The 27,077-nt window shown below is 41.5% G+C and overlaps 1 protein-coding gene across 7 annotated transcripts in view; it reads left to right on the forward strand.

Moving 5' to 3' along the window:
- KLHL3 (kelch like family member 3) overlaps positions 1–27,077 on the forward strand; it is a 283,454-nt gene that overhangs the window by 176,197 nt on the left and 80,180 nt on the right. For all 7 annotated transcript variants that reach the window (XR_004430048.1, XM_033181127.1, XM_033181126.1 and 4 more), the window contains 3 exons: positions 3,335–3,454; positions 14,225–14,331; positions 26,096–26,217. Coding sequence is in view for 6 of the 7 variants with exons in the window: in XM_033181124.1 (XP_033037015.1) it covers positions 3,335–3,454; positions 14,225–14,331; positions 26,096–26,217 (349 nt within the window). In the remaining variant the exon portion in view is untranslated. The remainder of the gene's footprint in view (positions 1–3,334; positions 3,455–14,224; positions 14,332–26,095; positions 26,218–27,077) is intronic.

Genomic DNA, 27,077 nt, shown 5'->3' on the forward strand with positions numbered 1-27,077 from the left:
TGACTTAAAAACTCTTAATAAAAATAGAAGGGAATTTTCTTAATCTGACGAAAAACATTTACAAAAATCCTGTGACAAACATACATAATGGGGGAACATTAGAAACATCTTTAAAAGCAGGGATATGACAATACTACTCATTAGCATCCTTTCTGTTTAACATTGTGTGACCATCCTAGCCAGTGCAAACTTTTTTCAAAAAAGAAATTAGAGGCCTAAGAATTTGATAGGAGAAAAGTCTCTGGCATTATATGCAGATAATATGATTGTCTACATAGGACACCTAATTTATGTTCAAATAGTTAGGAATAATAGGAACATTGGCAATGGCTGGATATATGATCAGTTTGCAAAAATCAATTGCATTTTATAAACCGTAACAATCAGAGAACGTAATTTAAAAATACATCATTTCTATTACAAAAGAGCAATAAAAACCAAAAAGTACTTAGGAATAAATCTAATCAAACATGTGTAAGGTCTTCATACAGGAAAATCTAAAAGTTTGAGTGACATTAAAGAAGACTTAAATAAATGGAGAGATATCCTATGTTCATGGATAGGAGGGTATAGTATCAGAAAAATGATGGTTCTATCCAAATTGATCTATAAGTTCAATGCAGTTTTTATCAAAATCCCACTCGAGTTCTTTACGGAATTTGATAAGCTAGTCAAGACACTTCTCAAAAATAATGATAGGATTGGGAACTTTTCCTGTCAGATATCAGACCTTATTATAAAGCTACAGAAATCATGTGGTACTGATACAGAGACAGACAAACTGACCAGTGGAATAGGTTAGTAAGTCAAGAAATAAATCTCTTTATATCTGGAACTTTAATATATGACCTAAGATGGCATGACAGATGCATGAGAAAAATAAAAAGTTTTAAATACATCGAATTTATGGAGAAAATTAGATCCCTATGTCATATCCTGACATAAATATCAGTATCAGGACCTGGCACAGTGGCTCACTCCTGTAATCACAGCACTTTGGGAGGCTGAAGTGAGCAGATCACTTGAGGCCAGGAGTTTGAGAACAGCCTGAGCAATATGGTGAAACTCCCCATCTCTACTAAAAATACAAAAATTAGCCAGGTGTGGTGGTGCACACCTGTAATCCCAGCTACTTGAGAAGCTAAGGCACGAGAATCACTTGAACCCAGGAGGCGGAGGTTGAGCTGAGATCTGCACTCCAGTCTGGATGTCAGAGTGAAACTATCTCAAAAAAAGAGAAAAAATCAGTATCAGATAAAATAAGGGCTTAAATACTAAAAGCAAAAATGGTAAACCTTTAGTAGAACATAGAAGATAATATTTTTCTAGCTTTGTAGTAAAGAAAGACACCATAAAATAAATTATGCTTATGGAATTTCTCATCTTTTGAAGAAATTTTTCGTCTTTGCTGGTTGCTTCCCCTCTCTGATCACATTTTCTGGCTTGAGACTTTCTTTACCTGCTTTAAACACACAACTCTAAGCATCCTCCTTTGTGTACATCTTCCTCTGCTCAGCTAACTTCCTTGTACACAGAATCCAGACAGTCCCAAAGTTCAGATATTCATGGCTTACATTTGCTTGATGAACTGACAGTGGGGAGGGGAGTCAAAAGAGGAGTCTGTTATGGTCAGACAAGCTGTGGGTCTGCCACGCTGGTTGTATTTGAATGTTCCAGTAGTTATGAATTCCAGTGTGAGATCTGTAGTGATTCTCAGGCCTCTAAAATATACTCTCAATCATAGAAGCCTCTTTCTCTAGCCAGTCTGCAAAGTTAAGTGGTAGCGTGGATAGAGGCTCACTAGGGAAAATCAAAGGAGAGTACTGTCATTGTCCTAGAGTTGGAGTGAACTATGGGTCCCCGAATCTACACAAGTGGAGAAGGTTCTGTTTTCCTAGTAGCAAAGCAAAGCTTCGCCTGGTTCAAACAGGTAACTCCAAGGTCTCACACTTGACCTGGGAGCTGAATGGTTTCACCAATTTGGGGAGAAACACCTTTCCTTGCTCATTCTTTTGATTCCTTTTTTCCAGCTTCCATGAAGTTGAAAGATGTTGCTCAGGAGTTGTTGGGTAACTAGCTGGCACCCCACAGAGATTTGAATTATTTTGTCTTTCTCTTTCACTTTTTTTAAGAGACAGCGTTTTGCTCTGTTGCCCAGTCTGGGGTGCAATGGCATGAAACTCCTGGGCTCAAGCAGTCCTCCTACTTCAACCTCCTGAGTAGCTGGGACTACAGGCATGAGCCACCATACTCTTGTCTCTTGATTTCAGCAGAGAAGGCATTGAGATTATGGTTGACTCTTGCTAGATTTTACTTACTCAGTTAGTCTACACAGATAGCTTTTCTTTCCATAATACTTATAATCCTTTTGTCTTTCTATGGGATTACAGTTTCCCAAAAGCTTTTGCAGTTGTTCCACTGCTTCTTGGAGTGTAGCCAATGTGATTTTTCTAAAGCACAGATTTGTTTACCTGCTTTCTGTCCTAATTCTCTGTTTAAAACCCTTTGATGGCTTCTCATTATTTCAGAAAGAAATCCAAACTTCTTAGCTTTGCTTATACGACACTTAAAAGGCTGCTCAGTCTTCTAGTTTTTTCTCTTGGTAGTCCCTCTTTTACTCTCCTCTAGTTTTACTGAACTGCCAGTACTTTGAACACACTTTGTGCTTTTTCTCCTCCAGGTCTATGTGTATACTGTTTCCTCTGCCTGGAATAATCTTCTTTCTCTTTACCTGGCTTGTTTCTGTTCTTTCTTCAGGTCTCAGATTCTAGGAAACTTTCCATCAACCTGTCATCACTGGGACGAGTTGGCCATCCCCTGTGCTTCTGTAGCTTCTATCAAATCATAATACTTAAGATGTGATGTTTAAATGTTTACTTGGCATTCTCCTCTACTGAACTCTAAGCTTTGTGAGGGTAGTGACGGTGGCTTTGTCTATTGTTTTGTTTCCCTTAAATCTAAATGTGTGCCTGGCACATAGTAGTCTCCAGTAAATGCCTGTTTAATGAACAAACAAACCTGTGAAGTGAGTGATAGAGTGCTTAGTCCCCTTCAATTTTCAGGATGGAGAGATGGAGAATAAGGACCTCACACAAAATCACACAGTACTTGGTGGAAGAAGCTGAACTATGACTTACCTTCCCTCAGAGGAATGCATTTTGCATTGGAAGATACAAAGAAATTCCCAGTACATTGTCTTTCCTACTGGGTCTGTGTGAGAAGAGGCTGATAGATTCCTCTGGTGGGTGGGTAAATGCTTGAGCTTTTGGCAGTTGGATGAATGGGTTTACCGATGAGTGATTCTCTTTCCTTCCCTCTTCCTTCCTGTTCACAGCATCAAGCTGAGCTCCCAGACTCTGATACAGGCTGGAGATGATGAGAAGAACCAGAGGACGATCACTGTCAACCCTGCCCACATGGGGAAAGCATTCAAGGTTATGAATGAACTGCGGAGGTACTTTTTCTATCTTGTCTGTGCCCTTGCAGAAGGAACTTGTCCATGAGCTTCATCAAGGACTGAGAATAGAAGTCAGAATATGACCACTTAGGGAATTCTGACTCTTTCCACCCACTCTCAGTCACTTGGTTTCCCCTTTCTTTCTCTCTCTCTCTTTTTTTTTTTTTTGAGATGGAGTCTTGCTCTGTCACCCAGGCTAGAATGCAGGTGACGTGATCTCGGCTCACTGCAACCTTTGCCTCCCGGGTTCAAGCAATTCCCCTGCCTCAGCCTCCCGAGTAGCTGGGATTACAGGTGCATGCCACCATGCCCAGCTAATTTTTGTATTTTTAGTAGAGATGGGGGTTTCGCCATGTTGGTCAGGCTGGTCTCGAACTCCTGACCTTGTGATTCACCTGCTTCAGCCTCCCAAAGTGCTGGGATTACAGGTGTGAGCCACTGCACCTGGCAGGTTTCCCCTTTCAAACTCTGCTTGAGACAGAATGACTTTGCCAGAAAACTGTCTTTCCTTTGTATGTATTTAACACCTATCATTTTAATGATTAATCACAAGGAAAAATCCTTTATGGTTACAGCAAGTCTGTTCATAAACTTGATTTCCAACAGAACGAGCTACTTGGAAACCAGTAATAGAATGATTGCAACACCCACACACAATTGCAGATTAAAGACTGGATGTCATGTATTTTCTTCTGGTTTCACTCTCTCTTTCACTGGTCTGAACTTAGGTTGGCAAGGCAACCACATGGGTGGAAGAATACCTGGCTCCTTAAATGTAAAGAGAGAAATCAAATGTGAATATACTCATCCTCTCTGAGCTAATAATGAGGGGTACATGGGCCGTTTGTAAGGCCAATGTGCATGCTTGACAAGCTTGTTATAAGGCAGGTTCAGAGCGCTGAACATATGTTTCTGTACATGTTTTTTTGTACAAAGCCTGTGCACATGATCTCTTCTTTACCAGAGAGCTCAGGAGCTTCCTTTGCCCATGCTATTATTTACTGCATACTTCATCCTGTTATGAGGTGTAATTGTTTATTTCATCTTTTCTGTGTAGCTCATGAACTCTCTGAAGGCAGAGGCAACTTTTGAGTAATTTTTATCTCTAGCACCTGGCACTTCATAGGCGCTTCTATTGATTCACCAAAGATGCCCAGAGGCACTGGCTAGGCCTTAGAATGGGTCAGTGGGGTACAAAGTAAAAAATATAAATAGGTCAATGAAAATAATCCTTCTGTAGTACAAATAGGTATTATGATGGAGGAATGCATCCACTGCCTGACAGGTGGTAGGTATGCAATAATTATTTGTTTCTTAAAGAGGGCTACAGAAGCAAGTATGACAGGTGGGAACTTTGGAGAAGAGGGTTGATGCTTGAGCTGAATTTTGAATGACAAATAAGAGTTAGAGAAATGAAGGGTAGTGGGGATAGGGAGAAGCCTTCCAGGCAGAGAAAATGGCACGTAGCCAAAGAAGTGTGTGTTGAGTGGGGAGTTGAACTACTTTTAAACAAAAGTTCTACCTGAATCTATGTTTGTTTTCTTATTTCTCCTTTCTACAGGGCCTAGTCTTTGGCATTAATAACCACGTTAAATTAAATTTGCCTTATGCTCCACTGCTCAATTTTTATTAGGCCTCCTGCCAGATTTCCTGGAAGCTCTGCCCATAGCTATCTTAGGCATCGGGCTGTGCTGATGTCCATGCTTATGGCCATGGTTCTCTTGTTAACTGAAGGATTTGTCTTGTATTCCCTAGACACTATTGAAATTCCTCATTTAGTTCTTTTGGGTATGGCTTGTGCCGTTTGTCTGGTTGAGGAGTCTTTCACCAGGCCTTATTTTGCCTGGTATTATAGTCAACTCCAGTGATGGCTGAAAGGGAGAATTTAGGAATAGATATGTACACAAGATTCCCTGCACCCTTGCTTTCTATTACTAACATCTTTTCTTTGTTTGTTTTGTTTTGTTTTTTAAAGAGACAGAGTCTTGGTCTGTCACTTAGGCTGGAGTGCAATGTCCCAGTCACAGCTTACTGTGACCTTGAACTACTGAGCTCAAGCAGTCCTCCCACCGTGGCCTCCCAAAATGTTGGGATTATGGGCGTGAGCCACCGTGCCCAGCCCCCTTTTCCTTAATTAATTTTTTAAAAAGACATCCTAAGTTCTCATTACTTCTGTTACAAGTTACTAGGTTTTTCTCTTTCCTTAAAAGCATTGACTTAGATTTAGCCATCTCCAACAGTCCTGCTTCTTCTTCTCTTTTGTATAATTCAGCATTTGTCAAACTCTGTTCTGAGAAATGCTAGTTCCCTTAAGATGCTCTGTGAGAAAAAAGAGCTCTGTGCCCCAATGAGTTTGAAGAATGCTATATACTGTACCCCTCTCTGAGGTTCATAATGCCTACTGGCATATTAAACGCTCTGAGAAGTCCTGCACTAAACTTGTGTGATCAAGGGTTTTCCACACATATTTGACTATAGAGTCTTCTTTGGTGGTGGTTGTAGATAGACCAAGTGTTTTGTGAAATTTGTTTTGGGAAATACATTTCTAATACCAGACATAGTCCTTTGCTGAAATTTAAGTGAATAATCTTATTCTCCCTCTTTTTGTGTTTTTTCAAATGGACCACAATCTGTATATATTTGACTGGCTGGGAAAATTTTAATTCAGGTTTAGGCATAGATTTTCCTATCATTTTTCTTTTAATTTTTGTTTTGTAAAAGGAATATATTTGTTATAGAACATTTAGAATATACAGATGAGCAACAAGTCATCTATAATTTTAGTACATAGTGGTAACCACTGTAATACTTTGGACAATATACCTCTCTTCTTTAGAATATATGTCTCATTGCAAAAGACACTGTGGCACAATAAAAGTCTCTACGTTCCTTAGCTTAAATCATTTTAGCAAAATATTTATTTATTTATTTTTATTTTTTTGAGGCAGAGTTTTGCTCTTGATGCCCGGGCTGGAGTGCAATAGTATGATCTTGGCTTACCACAACCTCTGCCTCCCGGATTCAAGCAATTCTCCTGCCTCAGCCTCCTGAGTAGCTGGGATTACAGGCACCTGCCACCATGCCCAGCCAAATGTTTATGTTTTATATAGCTAATGGCTACAAGTCTGTAGCTAAGACCAAGATTACAGTAGTTCAATGTATAGAACTTACAGATAAGTTAATTTAGTAACTTTGCATTGTGGCTTTGGTTTTTGGCTATGTTGCCTAAAAAGTTTTATGGGTTTTGATGGGTGCCTGCCCACCTCCATTCCCATCTGACTGGCAGTATTTAAATTGGCTGTAAGTCTTTTGGCTCTAAGTCCTTGGCCATAGGGGTCCCACCAAGGGACAAGATGGAACTGGGGCAGGCAGGCACACTACCCTGGCAAAGAGATAGGACAGAATGAAGGTTTGGCCATCAATGCTGCCCCTGGCAGATTTTGTCTGAAAGGGTGAGAATGTAAATTAAAAATAAAATTCTAAGCCCTGCAGTGGACTGGAACAGACCATCCCTTGGCCAAGGGGACCCCTGAGTAACTTTGAAAATGGAGTTCTCAGCCACGATGGGATGGGAGGGTGGTCAGACCCCCTCCCTTGGTGACCATGATTAAGCTTTCCTCCCTAAGGTTCTAACAAAAAAGACCCCACCACTGATATCAACAAACTTTCTGACACTGTCCTTCCTTTTTTACCTGATAAGAGACCACTGGCCACAGGAGTGGTTCTGGCTAGTCTTTTTTGAGAATGCGCAGTAAGGGGTTTCACGGCCTCTGCTTCACTTTTTAATGTCAGAGGACTGAAAACTCCGCCCTCTGATCACCTCAGTTTTTGGACTTGGAGAGCAAGAACCTCAATTGCACATGTGTACGTTTCTCCTTTCATAAATATTCATGGCTCCTTCAATAGCTTATTGAATATGTGTATTTGGCCACCTTGATCGCATGAATTCCTGTTTCTTTCGCCACTCTCTCAAAATATCTTGTTTCTGGCTTCTGACTGGAGGCTGTGCTTCCCAGCCTGTCAGAATAGCCACCCTGCAGGCCGTAACCTTTAAAAGAAATAAAGTTTCCTCTTCTTTTAAACAAATAAACAAACGAACAAACAAACATGTGCCTTAGTTGGGCATGGGAGTTTGTGACTGTAATTCCAGCTTTGCAGGAGGATCACTGGAGCCCAGAAATTTGAGGCCAGCCTGGGCAACATAGTGAGACCCATCTCATTAAAAAAAATGAAATTTACATCTCAACCTAACTTAACACTATATTGAACACATTTTTCTGTGTCATTAACTGTTCTACAGTATTAAGTGGATCAATGATATTCTATTTTTGATTTATTTTTTAAAAGCAGTTCCCTATTGTTAGATGTCTAGGTTTTCCCAGTTCCTCATATAAATAACCCCTGCTATGGTTGTCTTTGTAGCCGTATAACATAGTGGTTACAAACATAGACTCTGGTTTCAAATCTTGGCTCTAGTACTTATTGTGTGACCCTAGACAAGTTAATTATCTCTCTGATCTCACTTTTGTCAACTATAAAATGAGGCTAATAAGAGTACCAGTCTTGCTGGCTTGTTAAGAAGATTAATGAATAAAGTGCTTAAGAACAGTGACAACACATATATTACTGTTGTTGAATACTTGTGCACATTCATGATTATTTGTATAGAAGAGAAGTAGAATTGCTGATTTGAACAGCCTGTAGAATGATAATAATAATATTCCTTAGATACTGTTGTGAGATTCTGGCACGTAATGAATATTCTGTAAGCATTAGCTATGATGATGATGATGATGATGATGATGTGCTAAGCACTGTGCTAGGTTCAGGAATATGGCAGGAGATAAGAGGACCAAAATCTTGCCCTTAATGAAGCTTGTATTCACATGTTGTTGAAAGGCTACATCAAATTCCAAGGTAATTAAATGGCTAACTTCTGAAAACTAGAGTGGAAAGGGGTGGCAGGGAGGAAGGGGGTCTGCACTGATACTTTATTGATCTGAGTGAGTTTATTGGGAACTAGAGAGAGGCTGGGTATACTTATGGAGGTCTGGGCTAAAACATCTTGCCATCCAGGGGTTAAGCTAATAAAATGTTACATGATATTCCAGGGATCTGGGATTCTTTCTTGCATTGCTTTCACATTCCCTTCCCTTAATTTTAAGCTATTTGAGTTCGAGCACATGTTATTTGCAATTTATGAATCACAAATTCATGAATTTCCTATTCTTTTTACCTCCATGGTAGAGAATGGCTGTTGGCATAGTAACTGCCAAGCCTTCTTCCTCCTTTTGCACTTCGTTGCTCTGCTGTGGCCAGACCGCAGCTGCCGCTTCTGAGTGGCAGAGCTCTAGTGACTCTTACTCCTGACTTACCATCCAGCCAGCAAAGGGGACTGTGGGCCTTCTTAGAATAGCACATCCTAACCAGGCCTGAAAAGAAGAGGGCAGAGAGAATGGAACAACCAGTGAGTGGAATCCACATGCAGTCTTTCTTTTCTCATTTTGACAATTTTAATCTCCCATTTCACCATTGCAAACAGTTCTCTGCTGTCCTTTTTTTTTGATGATCTGTCACTATGCCTTTATTATTGTTATGAACCATCTTAGCATATTGCTTTCTGTTTTCTTTTGGTAACAGCTTTATCAAGACATAATTCAGATGCCATACAATTTCCCTGTTTAAAGTATACAGTTTAATGGCTTTTAGTTTATTCACAGAGTTGTGCAAGCACAATCTTAGAATATTTTCATCACCCTAAATAGAAACCCTGTATTCTTTAGCAGTCATCCCCTCCATAGTTTACCCTGTCCTTACCACCACTCCCCATCAGCCCTAAGCAAACACTAGTCTACTTTATGTCTCTATAGATGTGCCTGTTTTAAAAATCACACAATATATAGCCTTTTGTATCTGGCTTCTTTCATTTAGCATAATGCATTTAAGGTTCATTCATGTTGTAGCATGTCTCAGTACATCATTCCTTTTTATTGCAGAATAATATTTCATTGTATAGATATATCACATTTGACTTTTGGCTATTATAACTAATGCTGTTATGAACATTCATGTACAAGTTTTTGTGTGGATGTATGTTTCTGTTTCTCTTAGGTATATGTCTGAGAATGAGATTATTGGGTCATATGGCAACTTTAATCTTTGGAGGAACTGCCAAACTGTTTTCAGAGCAGCTGCACCATTTTACATTTCCATCAGCAGTGAAACTTCTAATTTCTCCACATCTTCTCTGACACTTGTTATTGTTTGTGCTTTTGATTATAGCCATTCTAATGAGTGTAAGGTGGTGTCTTATTGTGGTTTTGATTTGCATTTCTCTGATTGTTAATGATGTTGAACATCTTTTCATGAGCTCTTTGGCTATTTCTAATCTTATTTGGAGAAATGTTTATTCAAATCTCTTGTTCATTTTTAATTAGGTTATTTTTCTGTTTATTATTGAGTTGTAACAGTTTGAGTTCTTCACATATTCTAGATACAAGCTAATTATCAGGTAGATGATTTGCAAAAAATTGTTTCTCATTCTATGGATTGTCTTTTCATTATCCTGATGACATCCTTTGAAGCACAAGTGTTTTAAATTTTGATACCTAATTTATCAGTTTCTTTTATTGTTTGTGCTTTTGGTGTCATATCTAAGAAACCATTGCCTTATCTGGAATCATGAAGATTTACCCCTGTGTTTTCTTCTAAGAGTTTTTATAGTTTTAGCTCTTACTTTTAGATCTATGAGCCATTTTAAGTAAATTTTTGTATATGGTGTGAGGTAGGGATCCAACTTCATTATTTTGCATATGGCTATCCAGTTGTCCCAGCACCATTTGTTGAAAAGACTATTTTTTCCCAGTAGAATGATCTTTCCACCTTGTCAAAAATCAATTGAACATAAATATGAGGGTTTGTTTCTGGACTCTTAATTGTATTTTATTGATCTATATAGCTATCCTATACTAGACCACACTGTCATATTTTTTGAGATGGGGTCTCACTATATTGTCCAGGTTGGTCTTGAACTCCTGGGCTCAAGTAATCCTCCTACTGCAGCCTCCTGAGCATCTAGGATTATAGGCGTGTACCACTGCACCCAGCTACACACTGTCTTTTTCTTTTTTGCTGGTTATTCCTCCCCTCAACCTCTTAACCATCTCACACGTCTGAATTCCAGAACCATGTAACCACTTGCCTGCTTGGTAACCTTACTTACACATCCAGTGGGCAGCTCAAACTTAACATGTTCAAAACTTAACCTCTAATCTTAAATGAAATATTATATGGAAAAAAGAAGATATGGAGGAAAAGTGAAGCAGACAATTGAAAAAAAACCTTTTTTTAAAATATATTTTTTTCAAAATATGAAAAGTTAACATTTGCTAAATATTTACTATTAGCACTATGCATTACCTGATTTACAGCACATCTTAATTCTGTGACACTCTGGGGACATTGTATACTTGGCTACACTAGAGAGTGGTGAGGCAGAGGTTTGAGAGGCTTGAACTCAGGTAAGTTTGATTTGAGAGCCTGAGCTCCTACCTAACAGCTACACTGTACTTTTCCACAAATGGCAAAGTGTCTAGTCCTACTTTTCTCTCCTCAAGATGGAGTAGTGATAGCTCAGAAAAAAGGATCCCATAGGATCCCAGGTAAATTGAATAGGAGTGCTTGTGAGCCATGCAGTGCTTTAGAGCTACTACTTCCCTCTTCCATGTAGCATGTATACATAAAGATGTCTCCAGTGTGCAGACAGACTTCCCCACCCCCAGGGAAAGCCCATCTTAAGTATTTGTCAAGTTTCTTTTGGCCAATTTCCCAGGTTAGAATTTCTCTGGTCTTAAGATACACTTTCCACCCATCAGAACTGCTGTCATTTATTTGCTTAACTGGATTCTCCATCTTTATTCTTCATTCCCTTGTGTTTCTTTCCCATTTGTTCAAAAATTGTCAGGCTCCCTGGGTTTGTGCAAGATAACACACCCTAACATTGTTTGTTCAGCTCCTAGCACTGAACATTTGTTCAGCATTTCTGACTCTTCTCTGCCAACAATTTTCTTATTAGTTACCAAAAAATATAACTGGTTACTCTATTTTTTAATTTTTTTAGACAGAGTCTTGCTCTGTCACCCAGGCTGGAGTGTAGTAGCATGATCTTGGCCCTCTGCAACCTCTGCCTCTTGGGTTTCAAGCGATTCTCATGCCTCAGCCTCCCTAGTAACTGGAATTACAGGCATCTGCCACCACACTGGGCTAATTTTTTTTTTTTTTTTTTTTGTATTTTTAGTAGAGATGGGGTCTCACCATGTTGGCAAGGCTGGTCTCAAACTCCTGGCCTCAAGTGATCTGCCCACCTCAGCCTCCCAAAGTGTGGTTACTCTTAAATAGCAGTGATAATTCAATTTTCTTCCTAAAATTGTTGATGTAAGTAAAAATGTCCAAAATGAGTCTATTCATGTTGGAAATGCATTTTTAGAATAAAATTTAATGAGACTAAAAGGCCATTTTCAGATGGCACCTGTAATCCCATTCAGCCCCCATGATATGTGTCCCAAAGGCAGCTAAAACAGGTGAGAAACTGGGGTGAGCTTATTTGCCCATGGTCTCATAGCCAGTTAGGGGCAGAGCCAGTTCTGTTCCTGGTTGCACTGGTTTATCCTGATATAGTTGGTGATTAGGGTCTGCTGTCCATTGCAGGGTAAAGTCTCAATCCCCCGGTTTTGCCTCTTGCTGCCAAAGGTCTCACCCTTCCAGGAAACCTCCTTAAAGATACCTTCTTCTACTTCCTGACCACTTCTCCCTGTTGAGCTAACCTGTCTTCTGTCTTTTCTCATTCTGAGTGTCAGCCAATCATGAGGCATTGTGGTACTGTGGAAAAGCTACTGTATCTGGAGTAAGGAGAATTGGATTCAAGACTTAGGCTTCTGTAGCTTTGGGCATCTTTTCACCTCTCTGAGTTTCATAGACCAGATGATCTCTAACAGCATTTGCAGCTCCAGCCTTCTCAGGCCTTGTGATTCTATTTCTCTGATACGTGAACCTAAACAAATATCTTAGTAGTTGACAGTGACTTAATGTGCTACACCAGAGATAGCAAATATGTAGCTTTTCTTCCATCTGTCAACCATGGCAGACTCATTAATTGGCCTCAACATTCTCACACAGAATCTAGTCATGACCTCAGCCCTCTCAAACCAGGGTAGCGTGCCAAGCAACCACTACCAGTGGCTTACAGTTGAAGTGGATTTGTCCTCTTTGTCTTTCCTCCTCTCTCCAGTGCTTTAATCTCAAGGAGGGATGAGTGGTGATCAGGATACCACTCAAGAGCATGGGTTCTGGGCTTCAGCTGCCTTCATTTAAATCCCGTTTCCACTGTTCCTTTTCTGTGTGGCCTTGGGAAAATTACTTCTCTGGACCTCAGTTTCTTCACTTGTAAAATAGGCATAACAATTAGCCCTATCTCATGGGGTTGTAGAGAGGATTAAAAGAAGTAATATGTGTAAAAAAGTGCTTAGAACAGTGCCTGGCACATGTAACTCAATAAATATTAACTATTATATTGTTAACAGTCATGATAAGAGCTTAGAAGAGTGATGAAAGAAAAATTCTTGGGTTGATGGAAGCTCGTGGCACCCTATCAATCTCTAAAGTAGTCAGATCTCCATTCTGTCTATGAATGTGGATTGATTACATTTCATTCATTAATTTATTTATTCAGTAAAAATTTAGCATCTAATATGTGCTAGGTATGCAGCCAGGTGTCTAGGATACAACATTAAATAAGACAAGTCCCTTTCTGAGTTCAGTGGGGGTGACAAACAGAAAGGTAATTACAATATTTTAAATAATTTCAGCGACTGGAGTTTGCACAGGGTCTTTAGGGAGCACTGTGTTTGCAGGCAGAGTCTTCTTGTTGAAAGTGTTAAATCTGAGTGGAAAGAGAAATACCTAAGGCTGGCTTGCCTCTTACTGGTGTTGCATATACAGTGGATCCCGTGGGGAATTGTTAGTACTTGGTCTTGCTGGTGACACACTCAGTGGTATGCTCATGTTCCTCAGCATTCATTCGGTCACTCAAATGACAGCCCCAAGCTTTTGCCACTGTTCCCTGAGCCGCTAAACCCCTAATTCTTTTTTTTTATTTTTTTAATTTTTTTTTGAGACGGAGTCTCGCTCTGTCGCCCAAGCTGGAGTGCAGTGGCCGGATCTCAGCTCACTGCAAGCTCCGCCTCCTGGGTTCACGCCATTCTCCTGCCTCAGCCTCCCGAGTAGCTGGGACTACAGGCGCCCGCCACCTCGCCCGGCTAGTTTTTTGTATTTTTTAGTAGAGACGGGGTTTCACCGTGTTAGCCAGGATGGTCTCGATCTCCTGACCTTGTGATCCGCCCGCCTCGGCCTCCCAAAGTGCTGGGATTACAGGCTTGAGCCACCGCGCCCGGCCTAAACCCCTAATTCTTAATCTGAGCTGATGGAATTGGGGAACAGAGAGGTGAAGATAAATGAAGCAGCCCAGAATTTACAGCCAGAGAGTAGTTGGATCTCTCCATGGACCTTAGGAAAGCATGAATGTCAGGTTTATCAGGGACTTGGAAAAGTCAATGAATCCACCCCCCTCTCTAACTCAAGATAGAGCAAGTCCCTGTGACAGCTTTGTATAGTGATAGTGTGAAATCTGGGTGGGAGAAAAAAATACCCTTGTAAGATGAGGGTAGGTGTCCATGCTGTGACCCATCCTGTCCTCTCACTGGTGTCTTACAGTAAACAGCTGTTGTGTGACGTGATGATTGTGGCAGAAGATGTCGAGATAGAAGCCCACCGTGTGGTCCTGGCAGCCTGCAGCCCTTACTTCTGTGCAATGTTCACAGGTATGGTGAGTGACCAACATTAACCCAGGGTTATGGGGCTGCAGCCCCACTGGGAGAATGTTGGGGGTGTGACATGAGGGGAGAGAGGAAAGAGAAAGCCCTTAGCCCACTGTGAGGGGCTTCTCTATGCCAGATATTGTGCTTTGTGCCATGGAGGACTTGATGGAACCAAGTCCAGGCCAGTTGGGCATGTCGCCTGTGTCCACCATGAGGAAAAAAGGTAGACTCACATAGTCCATTAGTTCTCAAAACTCAGCCTGCACCATAATCATGTGGGGGAGATTGTTAACAATGTAGACTCCTGGGCTCATGGCCAGGCCTTCTGATCTCTCACTTTGCAGATGGAGGACACTGAGGCTGAGACAGGGGAAGAGACCTGCCCAGGGTCACAGTGAATGAGTGGGACTTGGCTTCCTGGCACCTGGCCTGGTGCTTTACCAGCTGGCCTACCTATTGTCCTTCCCTAGACCTTCATTCCAGACAGGGGCCCTGGGCCTCCTCTAGTCTTTACAGAGTGGAGGAGATTTGGAAAAATGATGATGGATTTTGAGGGGGATGAGAAATAGGTATAATCAATATCTGGCATTGAGTTTCAGCACCTTTGCCAACTTTCCAGGGTCCCTATTTACTGGGCATGCTCAATAGTCTTGTCCAAATATTTCCCATCTGTTAGTTCTGAGATTGAATTACCTGAAACCCACGGGCTAATCTTCCTGTCTGTAGTTTCTCTCAGCACCTCCCCTGAACCAGGTACTTTCAGTGCTCTATAAATCACTGCTGACAGAAGGAGGCCATCTGGGCTTGGTGAGACCTCCAGACTGGGTCAGGTGTTCCTTCTACATGCTTTCCAAGTGCCTGTGCCTGCTCTAAGTATGGCAACTGTCACCCTGCATAATTGTCTGTTTCCTGGGATCTATAATGCCCATGCCCTGTATCTCATGTAACTGACTGCTTTCCATCTGCATGTCTCCTCCTCAGGCAGGCCCCCTCTCACCACTCTGACCATAGTTCCACACCAGGCCTCTCTCTATCCTATAACTTGACTTCATCTTTTCTTTTTTTTTTTTTTTTTTTTTTGGAGACGGAGTCTCGCTCTGTCGCCCAGGCTGGAGTGCAGTGGCCGGATCTCAGCTCACTGCAAGCTCTGCCTCCCGGGTTTATGCCATTCTCCTGCCTCAGCCTCCTGAGTAGCTGGGACTACAGGCGCCCGCCATCTCGCCCGGCTAGTTTTTTGTATTTTTTAGTAGAGACGGGGTTTCACTGTGTTAGCCAGGATGGTCTCGATCTCCTGACCTCGTGATCCGCCCGTCTCGACCTCCCAAAGTGCTGGGATTACAGGCTTGAGCCACCACGCCCGGCCGACTTCATCTTTTCATAACATTTATCACCATCTGAAAATCATCTTGGTTTGTCGTTATGTGTTTTTTACCCGTCTCTCCTCACTAGAATGTAAGCCCCATGAGGACAGGGACTTTGTTGGGCTTGTTTGTTACCATATACTGAGCACCTGGTACATGGCAGGACACAAATATTTTTTAAATGAGTGAATGAAGTGTCTTCTACACCTTACTGTGAGCTTTGGGCACTTGGGGAACATGTCTTGTTATTGTTGAATCCTCCATGCCCACCACAGGAGGTAGTGAATACGTGAATGTCTGAAGAATGAACACAAGCTTGCTAATGATGGGTGAGTGCAGCCATATTTTTGCTGAATGGGCTGTAACCCTTTTCTAATATGGTACACAGCTGGGAAAGACTGGTTTTGTTGGGAGAGACTTGGCACTTGTGCGTTGACAGTTTGTCACATGTGTGTCCCCCTTGACTTGTCATGTGAAGGAGCTGGTCTCAACTTGGAGTCATGCCTCTGCTAAGTGGACCAAGCTACTCTTACCTTACTTTCATCCATGAGCCAGGAATTTCACATTGTAGCCTGGAAAACTAGCTAAGTTCAGTATCTGGAAATTTTGAGCTGCTTTCCCTTTTGACTTGTCTTAAACCCTACTTGCAAGGCCTTTATTTCCTTTTTCCCCCCTTTCCTTCATCCATCTATATTTTAAAATAGTTCATCTTGTCTGTAGTAGTTATTTAGCGCTATAACTTCAATAAATACCTCTGCCGGTTATTCTTTGTGTGTGGGGTTTGGAAAGTTCAGTGTTGAGAGAGGAATCTGTTTGGAGTTGCAATGAATTGTCATGCTGGCTCCACTTTTTGCTGATGAACTTGCCTCTGAAGTAGCGGAAGTGTCATAGCAAAACCAAAGTGATTTTACAAATTGGAAGAAAAAGTGCTTCTGGGGCATTCTTAGATTCTAGGAATTGAAGGGACGGAGGAGAATCAAGAGAAGAAAGCAGTGTAATGCAATGCCCAGCCCAAGCCTTCCATTAAACCTGGTTACCAACCATCCTTCCACCCATCCATTCACCCATCCATCCAAATACTATTCACATGTGTTTATTACAGATAAAAATCAGAAACTGTGGGCAAGCAAAAAGTAAAAAATTACGTGTACTACAATATCTAGGTAAGAATATGGTTTATGTCTTTTTAGATTTTATATTTATAAATGTATACATATATAAAATATATATTTTAACAAATAAGTGCATTTATTGTGTGCAGTAGAATAGCCTTTTTTTTTTTTTTTTTTTTTTTTTGAGACAGAGTCTTGCTCTTTTGCTCAGGCTGGAGTATAGTGGTGCAATCTCAACTCACTGCCACCTCCGCCTTCTGGGTTCAAGTGATTCTTGTGCCTCAGCCTCCTGAGTAGCTGGGACTACAGGTGTGTGCCACCATGCCTGGCTAATTTTTGTATTTTTAGTAGAGTGGGTTTTGCCATGTTGCGAGGCAATCTTGAACTCCTGGCCTCAAGTGATCCACCTGCTTCGGCTCCCAAAGTGCTGGGATTGCAGGCGTGAGCCTCTGCTCCCAGCCGAAATAGCCTTTTTTGATGTATGTATTTTTTTTTTTTAATTACTATTCATCTTCCTGGAATGTTCTGTCCTCCGTCTCTTGGCCTGGCTGACTCCCATTCATCCTTCATTAGTGCTTAAGCACCACTTCCTCAGGAAGGCCTTCTATGACCTCTCTGGCTTAGGTTAAATTCCTTTGCTACTTACTCCCGTGGTACTTTATGCTTCTCTTTAGTATTACTACTGATCTTATTACTTCCTCAATATTTGATTTCCCTGGCCAATCATAAGCTTTATGAGGGTAAGAACTATACCTTTAAAATTCACCACCACATCTCCGCTACCTAGCATGGTCTTCCATCTAGCAGGTGCTCAATAAAAATTTCTTTAATTGAGCTTAGCAATATATAATGAATATCTTTCCATGTCAATGAAATGGCAGTTACAACCTAATTTTAATGCCTTCATAAGATTCCATTATATGTACTCTAATTGAAAATTCATTTCCTTCTTTGTTGGAAATTATAGTTTTATGTAATATTTTATTATTATAAATAATGTTATAATGGGCATCCTTGCATCTTAGTCTTTATTTACATTCCTGATTATTTTACTAGAATAGATTCCTAAAACAAGAAGTACTTGGTTAAAAGGTATGCACATTTTGAAGACTTTTGAGACATGTGCCGCATTGATCTAAAGAACAGTTGTATCAGCTTATGCTCCCATCAGTAAGATATCTAAGATTTATATATTTTAAGGCTCCTTGGCTTTGCCTAAACCTTGGTAAATGGGTACTAAAAAACTCCAGTAACACTGCAAAATTTTGTTCTAATTATCAGGTTCAGCTTCAAAACGTGTAAAATGCATCGTGTGCTGGGGGTAAGAGGCTGACTCTCATTAGGTCCATTTCTATCAGTATGTTTAAAGCCAAAAGGCAAGTAAAATACACATGGCTTTCTTCTGACTTGAGTTGTGTGATTACGGTCTTTTACTCAAGCTTAAATGTTTTTATTTATTTGTCTTCTGAGCTCATGTTGCCCAAATGTCCTGAGGTGGTTCCAAATACCAATCCCACACTTCTTGACCATTGTCCTTTGGACAATAACTTGGAATAAATGTGAAACTGAGGTCTGAGTGCCCATCAGAGAGTGTCCCAATCCAACCAGTCTATGAGAAGATCTGGGGTTAGCAGTCAACCTATTTGCCCTTTACTGCTTTCAGCATAACTTGAGTGGGGAGGCCAGTAGTGCTGTGTTCTGCCCATCTTTTTCCTACAAAGATGAAATATTTAAGACTCATTTCCCATCCTCCCTATCTGGCACCTCCATCCCAAGGGAAGCAATTTTCCCAAAATCTCCTCGTCAGTGTTTCTCTCTTTTTATCATACCCTTTACCATGGCTTCTGTGTACTGTAGTATTTGTACTCCATATGGGTCCCTGACCTACATGTCATTCCAGATACAGCCCCCATTTTATAGTGTTAAAGAAACTGAGGTCTACAGAATATATGCGCTCAGGGTCTTACACCCATAATCATGGCTAAAAGACACTTGGGCTTCCATCCCAAATGAAGCCCTGGGAGTGATCTGTCCCACTCATCTGGTCATATTGTACTGTATGTAGTGGCTGTTTAGACTGGTTTTTTAAAGAGGAGTTACTGTCACTGTCCGGTTTTTATTAGATTTAGGCTGATGTTTGACTGGTATCTTTGAATATATGGTAAGTAGAAATAGGGAGGAGAGTTCAGGAATATGCTGGGGGTGAGAGACAAGGGGCTTAGACTTGGAGTAGGCATGAATTGTCCACAAGGCAGAACCATGAGGGCCTGGCTGTCTTATTCACTTCCCAGGCGTGAAGTTCCTTCCATAGAACTGTTTTTTCACCCTTGCTGCCAGCCAGACTCTACCAGGCCCTGGCCTGTGGCCCGTGTCTGTGTTCTGGGTGTTTGTGTGGTGTATTGATGCCTTTGAAGAGCTCTGCATAACATGCAGCTCGGCAAAACCGAATACAAGGCAATGGACAATGAGAGAAGGAGAACTAGGGAATAGAATTCTTTTCTTAGACAAAGTGGACCTTCAGAGAGGTTGCAGAGTAATAGTGCTGGTAGATAGCATCTGGTTTATGAGAGTTTTGCCTCTGAGGAGTCAGGGATTAGGTAGAATAGTTCAGAGAAAAAGGGATGGAGGTGTGAAAGGCTGCCTGGGATAAAGAAGCAATGGCTTCACCTTCCATGTGACTATCTTCTAGAGTTAGTCACTTTTGGACTAAGTGACAGTGACATAGGGCTTCTTCTTCCTATCCCTATCATACCACAATAAAGTCAGGCATCTTTTTCTGGCTCAGGAGACGAAGATTTGAGGGTGAGGGAGCCAGCGGTCCTGTCTAATAATGTTACCTTTGATGCAGAAATGGCAAGTTTTTTGAGCAGGAATTTGGCTTGTGGTTCAACAGAGGTTGGTGTGGTGGTCAGGAATAGAGACTGCTATTCACTCCCAGTGGTTTCTCCATTAAGGTGCAACTGGTTTGACCGAGATGGTCTGAAGTAGACTTGTTGGGTTTAGAGTAGCTCAGCCTTAAAATTGAGACCATCATTGGAAATAAACTATTGGTAAGGAATATTTTATGAATGTTCATAGAAGAGGTTTGGAGTTGATGATGTGGAGAGGCCTCTTTACTAAGGATTAAACACAAGTGTGGTAATGCCACCTTGCACTGGGAGATGGTGTGGTATCTTGGAAAGGGCTTTGGAGTAATAATGACCTGTATTCCAATCTTAACAGCACAGGTGTGTGGAGAATTCACTTTCCTCTCTGATCCTCAGCTTTCTTATTGAAGAGACTGGAATAATAACAATAACTAGGGAACAAATATAGGTAATGGGTATAAGGCACTCAGCACTGCGTACTTAATAAAGTCTACTTTTATTATTGTAGAGCATGTCATAGTTTTAAAAATTCTTGTGGATGTCGGGGGTGGAGGTGATAGGGTTGATTTTTTTTTTTTTTGTAGTCACTATGTAATGACACAGAGGCATTTTTTTTCCTGACTTTGTGCTTCCCATGCTTCTAGTTGAGCAGAAAGATATTTCCAGGTAGAGGAGGGATGAGATTCCAGGGAGGGTGGGTGAGGAAGTGGTGTCTATCACTGTGGTTCTGCTGGATCCTGCTGTCCCACCTTCACAATCTCATTGTCTCCTTTGATTCTCACACAGCCTTGGGATAAAGGCAGAACAGAGAATGTCTTTATTTCACAGGTGATATAGGGTAACCTGTGGTTCAACAGAGGACTGTGTGGCACCCAGGAATACAGACTGCTATTCACTCCCAATGTGACATAAGGATCTATGAACTAAGGACATTCCCTGATCTGCAGTCAAATGGCCCAGACCACTCACCTGCAGCAGGGTTGGACAGGATTCAAGGAGATGGCAGAGCATTTCTTTCTCTCCTGTGAGGTTAATGTCTTTGGCCTTAGAGCTCAGCTCTAGCCAAATGGGTTGGCAGCCCAGATTTTAGGACTTAGATGAGGGTCGGAGGGAAGAAAGTTCAATAACCATCTTAGTGCCCATGAAGAATCATTGTGCAAAGGATAAGGATTTTCCTGTTTTCTCTCTACCCAGAACATGAGACTAAATTACAGTACTAATTCAAGTTAGGAGCAAGAAGGTATTCTGTGGCATAAGGACTCTTGAACACCCCATTTTCTTGTTTTTAAGGACATATAACTATGTAGAGGTGGTCAGTGGTTTAGCTGTGGTGTTCTTCAGAGAGACCTGCCAAACAATCTATTACATTTTCATTCTCAAGACTTTATTTACTTAATAATAGGGTTGCTTTTATACCAATGACCTGGAAGATGAGCTAGTGATTTTTCTAGACATCTTGAGTCTTCTGTGATAACGAAAGATTTTCCTTTCACTCCTCCAGTCCATTCTTCTCTTTCTTGCTGTTCTTTGGCAGTCTCCCACCTAAAAATGTCTCAGCTGTGCACATAGTGTGCTTGTTAGGATCTAGAATGAAGACTTGGATACTTTTACTTAATAGGCTTCTGGGATTGCTTGCTCTTCTGGGCCCTCTGTGGTTCTCAGAGGCTGCTAAGTGCAAGGCCCTAACGGTCTAAGTATTTAGAGAAGTTCAAGACACAGTCAGGCCAACATCGTCTTTTACCTGATATTCTGCAGCAGTCTTCTAATTGGCCAGTCTGCCACCTGTTTTGTTTTCCTATTCCCCACCCATTCTCCACACTGTGGCTACAGTGATTTTCCCAATATCAAAATCTGATGTATCCCTTACCTGCTTAAAATCTATCAGGGGCTCCCTGTTGCCCTTAGGAGGGGTCTAAATTCCTTAGCATGGCCTGTAAGTCCCTCAAATGGTCCAGCTCCTGCTTTCATCTACAGCCCCATCTCATCATTCTTCCCTAATGTGCTCCAGCCAGACTGAACTTGTTATGGTTCCCAGACAGATCACACCCTTTGTTACCTCTAGACCTTTGTATATACTATACAAAGTATATATCTGGGATAGTCTTCTCTCATTCTCACTTCTCTTCTGAATAACTATGACTCCTCCAGATCAGTGGCTCTTAACCATTATGCATCAATCTGATGAAAACAATGGACTTTATCTCTGGAAGAGCAAACCTGTGCTCTTGTGTGCTCATCCTTTTGCATGCAGCTTTAGGGTGCAGGAATCCTTGGCTTAAGGACCTTTAAAGCTAAGTCCCCATTTCTAACATTTGACATCTTTTGCATTTGTTGGTTTTCTTGTCTCTCTCTCCACCAGACTGAGCTCCATGAGGGCAGGGCTGTGACTTGTTAACCACTGTATTATCTGGGCCTAGTACAGTGCTTGACACATGAGGACACATCTGATATATGTTTGCTGAATTGAATAAATGAACAAATATCTGCCCCTGAGAGAATCATGTTGTCTTTGGAGAAACAGGACATACATGTTGGCAGATGGTGAGCAGAAGATGGAAAGGGTAAAAAGATGTGCAGCTAACAGACATTCTCTGTAAGTTCAGAGTCTGATGTGGCTGTCTGGGCCTCTTGGGAGGAGCTAGCAGAAGAGAGCACTTGGACTGACCACAAACATGGAAGGACTTACAGGGCTCATTTTCTGTTTTCCGGAAATATTTTGTCAAACTGTTAGGGATGAGTAAAGGAGCAAGAATGACCAAGTCCTTAATGGTTTTCCCCCTCCAGAATTACTGAAGCCCATGGAATTATGATATGTCAAGAGAACCTCCCTTTTTTTTTTTTTTCTACTCCAATAAATACTTTTTAAGTGCTTCTTTTATGCCAAGCACTTTGTTATGTGTTGAGGATAAGCCGCTTTGTTCTTGCTAGATATTAAGTACTAACTTGTCCTCAGAATTAAGATCAAGGCCTTGAGTTTGGGAATACTTTTATTAAGGTTATTAGTTAGGGTGAGATTTTATTGAGGGATGTATTAGAAATGACACAGGGTCTAGAGTTAGGCCAAAGTTCAAATCTCAGTCCTGCCTCTTAGTTTCTATGTGTAAATCCCTTTTGAAATGCCATTTTTGGCCAGATGCGGTGGCTCACGCCTGTAATCCCAGCACTTTGGGAGTCTGAGGCGGGTGGATCATCTGAGGTCGGGAGTTCGAGACCAATCTGACCAACATGGAGAAACTCCGTCTCTACTAAAAAAAAAAAAAAAAAAAAAACAAATCAGCCAGGTGTGGTGGTGCATGCCTGTAATCCCAGCTACTTGGGAGGCTGAGGCAGAAGAATCACTTGAACCCGGGAGGCAAAGGTTGTGATGAGCTGAGGTTGTGCCATTGCACTCCAGCCTGGGCAACAAGAGCAGAACTCCTTCTCGAAAAAAAAAAGAAATGCCAGTTTTATAATTTGTAAAATGGAAGTAATACTGTCTACCTCCTGGACTTGTTTCAAGGGTTAAATGAAATAATGTGGGTCAGATACACATTAGTGCACCTTAACAGAAGGTCAGGTATACAGTAGTGACTATTACTATGAGTATTTTTAGGGCCCATTTAAACTAAAGTCTTAGTTTGGTGTAGTCATTTTTGCTGGTTCATAAAAGATAATAAGATTGGATTCTACAAGCTTTCTCAGAAAATAAGTGGTGTGTTTGAGCCCTTAGTTTTTCTTTTTTTTTCTTTTTCTTTTTTTTTTTTTTGAGACGGAGTCTCGCTCTGTCGCCCAGGCTGGAGTGCAGTGGCCGGATCTCAGCTCACTGCAAGCTCCGCCTCCCGGGTTTACGCCATTCTCCTGCCTCAGCCTCCCGAGTAGCTGGGACTACAGATGCCCGCCACCTCGCCCGGCTAGCTTTTTGTATTTTTTAGTAGAGACGGTGTTTCGCCGTGTTAGCCAGGATGGTCTCGATCTCCTGACCTCGTGATCCGCCCATCTTGGCCTCCCAAAGTGCTGGGATTACAGGCTTGAGCCACCGCGCCCGGCCGAATCCTTAGTTTTTCTTTCACATCGTTTTTTTCTTGCTTGTTTAAGTTTTAAGTATTTAATATAGAAAATTAGAAATTTGAGAGTCAAGTAAAGGAGCAAGGAAAAGTCTCCTAAAGACCTACTGTCTAGAAAACTGTGTCTTAAACTTTTCTGAATCATAGACGCCTGTAAGAATCTGATAGAAATGACCTGTCATCCCCCTAGAAAAAGTGAACTTTTGCACATATAGAAAAATATTTTCTTACAATTCCAGGAGTTTCCATTTATTTACCCCAAAGTTATAAAACCCTAACCTGACTTTCAACCACAAATTCCGCAGGCAGAAAACAGTCAGCCCAGGCTCTGATTTACACTGCTGTGAGGGCTTCTGAATCCCTTGGTTCTTACAGTCCTGCTGCTCTATTTTTTTAGTCTTATTTTTTGAGGGCTAACTCCTTAAAAAAAGAATTGGCTGTCTTTGATTATCTTTTGCAGTGTAATTACCAACTGGACCCTCATCAATGAACTTTTTAATAGCTTAACTTCTGATTTCCTTGTGTATGCATGTTTTTGTTTGTGTGTCTCAATAAACTCAAGAGAGAGATTGTGGAGCCTGTCTTATGGGTGGAGGAGGAATATATTATTTTTCCCTATTTTTCTTTACCTGTTTGTTCTGCCCCAGGGCACTGTGCTGAGGTCTTTCACGGGCTTCCACTGGCAGTCAGAGAAGAGAGACCAGGGTGGGGGGTCTCAGGTCCACCTGATCTGTCAGTTAAGGGAGCAGGCAGGGTTTGGAATGTCTCCCCCGTTACTTTCCTCTCCGTTCTAGAGTCGTTCAGCTCTAGAACTGTGTCAGGATGGGACTCTGGATTGGTGGAGGAATCATGTGCAGTCCGTGCAGCTTGGAGGTGGGTGTCTGCAGCCCACATGCTGTACTGTACTTTATTTTCTTGGCTCTGATGTATGAATTCCACAGAGAGAAAACAACCACCCAGGCTCTGTTTTCACACTCACATTAAGGCTTCTGGATCTCTTGTTTCTTGCAGTCAGGTTGCCCTTTATTTCAGTCTACAAAGACATGTGTTGCCTGTCTTTCCTGAAGTCAGCAGCCCTTGTTGAATGGGCCTGGCTTTAGATAAACCCGTGTGTTGTATATAGAGTGCAGGCTGAAGGCAAGGGGCCTCAGGACTGTGGAAATGTGGTGCTGCTATTGCCGTTATTTACAGCCCTGCCTTCTCTCTTTCTTGGATTATTATCAGGGCCTCCAGCTGTTCTCCCTGCATGTAATCTAACTTCTACCCTGCATCCAAAATTTCATTCAAAAATGCCCATCTGTTGATGTCATTTCCCTGTTGAAAACTTCTCAATGGTGCTACACCTGGGATAAAGTCCCAGATTGTTTACGTGACTTACAGGGCTTGTCAGGTCCTAGCCCTATCTACCTCTCCAGCTTCCTTCTTCTCACTGTTACTCTATGTACCAGCCACACCAACCTCTTGCCATTTTACCAACATTTATTCTTTTGGTACTTTCCTCTCTTTGCACGAATGGATTCCAGATTCAGCTCATCCTTCCTCACCTTTGCTGCCTGTAGAACTCTTCCTCATCCTCTAATGCCTCACTCAAATGTGACCTCTTAATACCTGACTGGAGTTCCCAGGAGAGATTTGTTGCTCCCTCCTCTGTGTTCTTGGGATTTAGTATAGCATAGTGGTTACAAGTATGGACTCTAGAGTCAGACTCCCTGGGTTTCAACACAACTTGGCCTTTCCTAGGTGTGTGACTGTGGGCAAAATGAATTACCTACCCTCCTGTGCTCAGTTTCTTCATCTGTAAAATGGTGATAATAGTAATAAACCTCATAGGTTGTTGCGAGGATTAAAAGACTTTAAAGTGCTTAACACAGTGTATGACCATAGTTAGCTCTCAGGAAAGGTTACTCATTATTGTTGTTATCACAATATTTTGTGTATAACTCTATCTACTAAGCTGTTATCACCTCTGTTTATAAACACTTTTATATATCTGCCTTACTTGTGTTCCTTAAGGACAGGCCTAGACTTGTGTTCCTTAAGGACAGGTGCATATCTTGTTCACTTTGTCTGGCCTTGTGTATGGAAGTTTACAGTAAATGTTGGTTAAATGAGTGATTGCACACAGATTTTCTTTCAAAATGGAAGTGGGCAATAGATAGAGTAAGGAATACTTAAGGCTGGGTTTGTAGGTGATCACACATCCAAAGTTGATGTGACTTTGATATTACCTGGTTTATCCTCTTCTGTGCCTGAATCACTTCTGCTGCCTCCTGGAGCCCAGGTAGTGCTTTTACGTTTCCAAGACAGGGCAGGAGGCCATGTGGAAGGTAAACATATCCCAGGCACCACATTTATGACCTTTTTGTTTTTGTTGTAAACTCTAGGTGACATGTCTGAGAGTAAAGCCAAAAAGATAGAAATCAAGGACGTGGATGGGCAGACACTGAGTAAGCTGATTGACTACATCTATACTGCTGAAATCGAGGTGACCGAAGAGAATGTCCAGGTAAACTCAGGCTCACTAATAGCTCAGTGTATTGCACACTCAGGACCCACCGTTTTGCAGTGTTATTTTATTTAACCCTCACAACAATTCAGTTGGTTACTGAAGAGGAAACTAAAGCTCCAGGGAGGTCAGGTGACCTGCCCTGGGCCACATGGCCAGGAGGTGGGCCAACTGGTCCTCAAACTCACGCCTTCCTGGCTTGGGCACCCATGATCTTAGCCACTAGGCCATGATATCCCTGAATGACCCTGGACCCCGGGAGTAGAACGTCTTTAACTCACGTCTGTTCAAAATCTTGTGAAGGAAAAGCTGGGAGCTTGGGTGACTCCTCTTCTCCCCAGGTCATCATCTCATCTCAGAATTCAAACAGCTCAATAACTTTTGGGTGCAAACAGTAAATGCAAAGTAATTTGGTATAAAATGAGTAGAGGGGAGGTAATAGAATTCTATAATTGGGACCAGCTCTCTTTGCTCTTTTCATCATGTATTTATTTAATAACTTTTTTTTTCCTGTAAAATACAAAGTGTTTACAAATTTGGATAATTAGAAGATATTCTACTCTGGATCCTTATTGCCTGGTTAGGATTAAGAGGTACATAAAGCAAGGACATAATGTTCACTGTTTGGAGGTCCTGAGTCCAGAGGCTTCTGTCTTATGAGGTTGGGTTATGTCACCCTCCCAGCATGTGGATGCTTTCACCAAACTGAAAATTATCTGAACCTCATTGTTTAGGGACTTTTAACCTCTTCACTTTAAACTGTGGTTAGGTCAAGGATGATGTTGGAGAAAAAACAAAAAAGATTGGGAAGGGGCTGGGCATAGTGGCTCACACCTATAATCCCAGCGCTTTGGGAAGCT

The sequence above is a fragment of the Trachypithecus francoisi genome, unplaced genomic scaffold, assembly GCF_009764315.1.
Source record: "Trachypithecus francoisi isolate TF-2019V2 unplaced genomic scaffold, Tfra_2.0 Lachesis_group2, whole genome shotgun sequence".
In the NCBI taxonomy this organism is placed as follows: Eukaryota; Metazoa; Chordata; class Mammalia; order Primates; family Cercopithecidae; genus Trachypithecus; species Trachypithecus francoisi.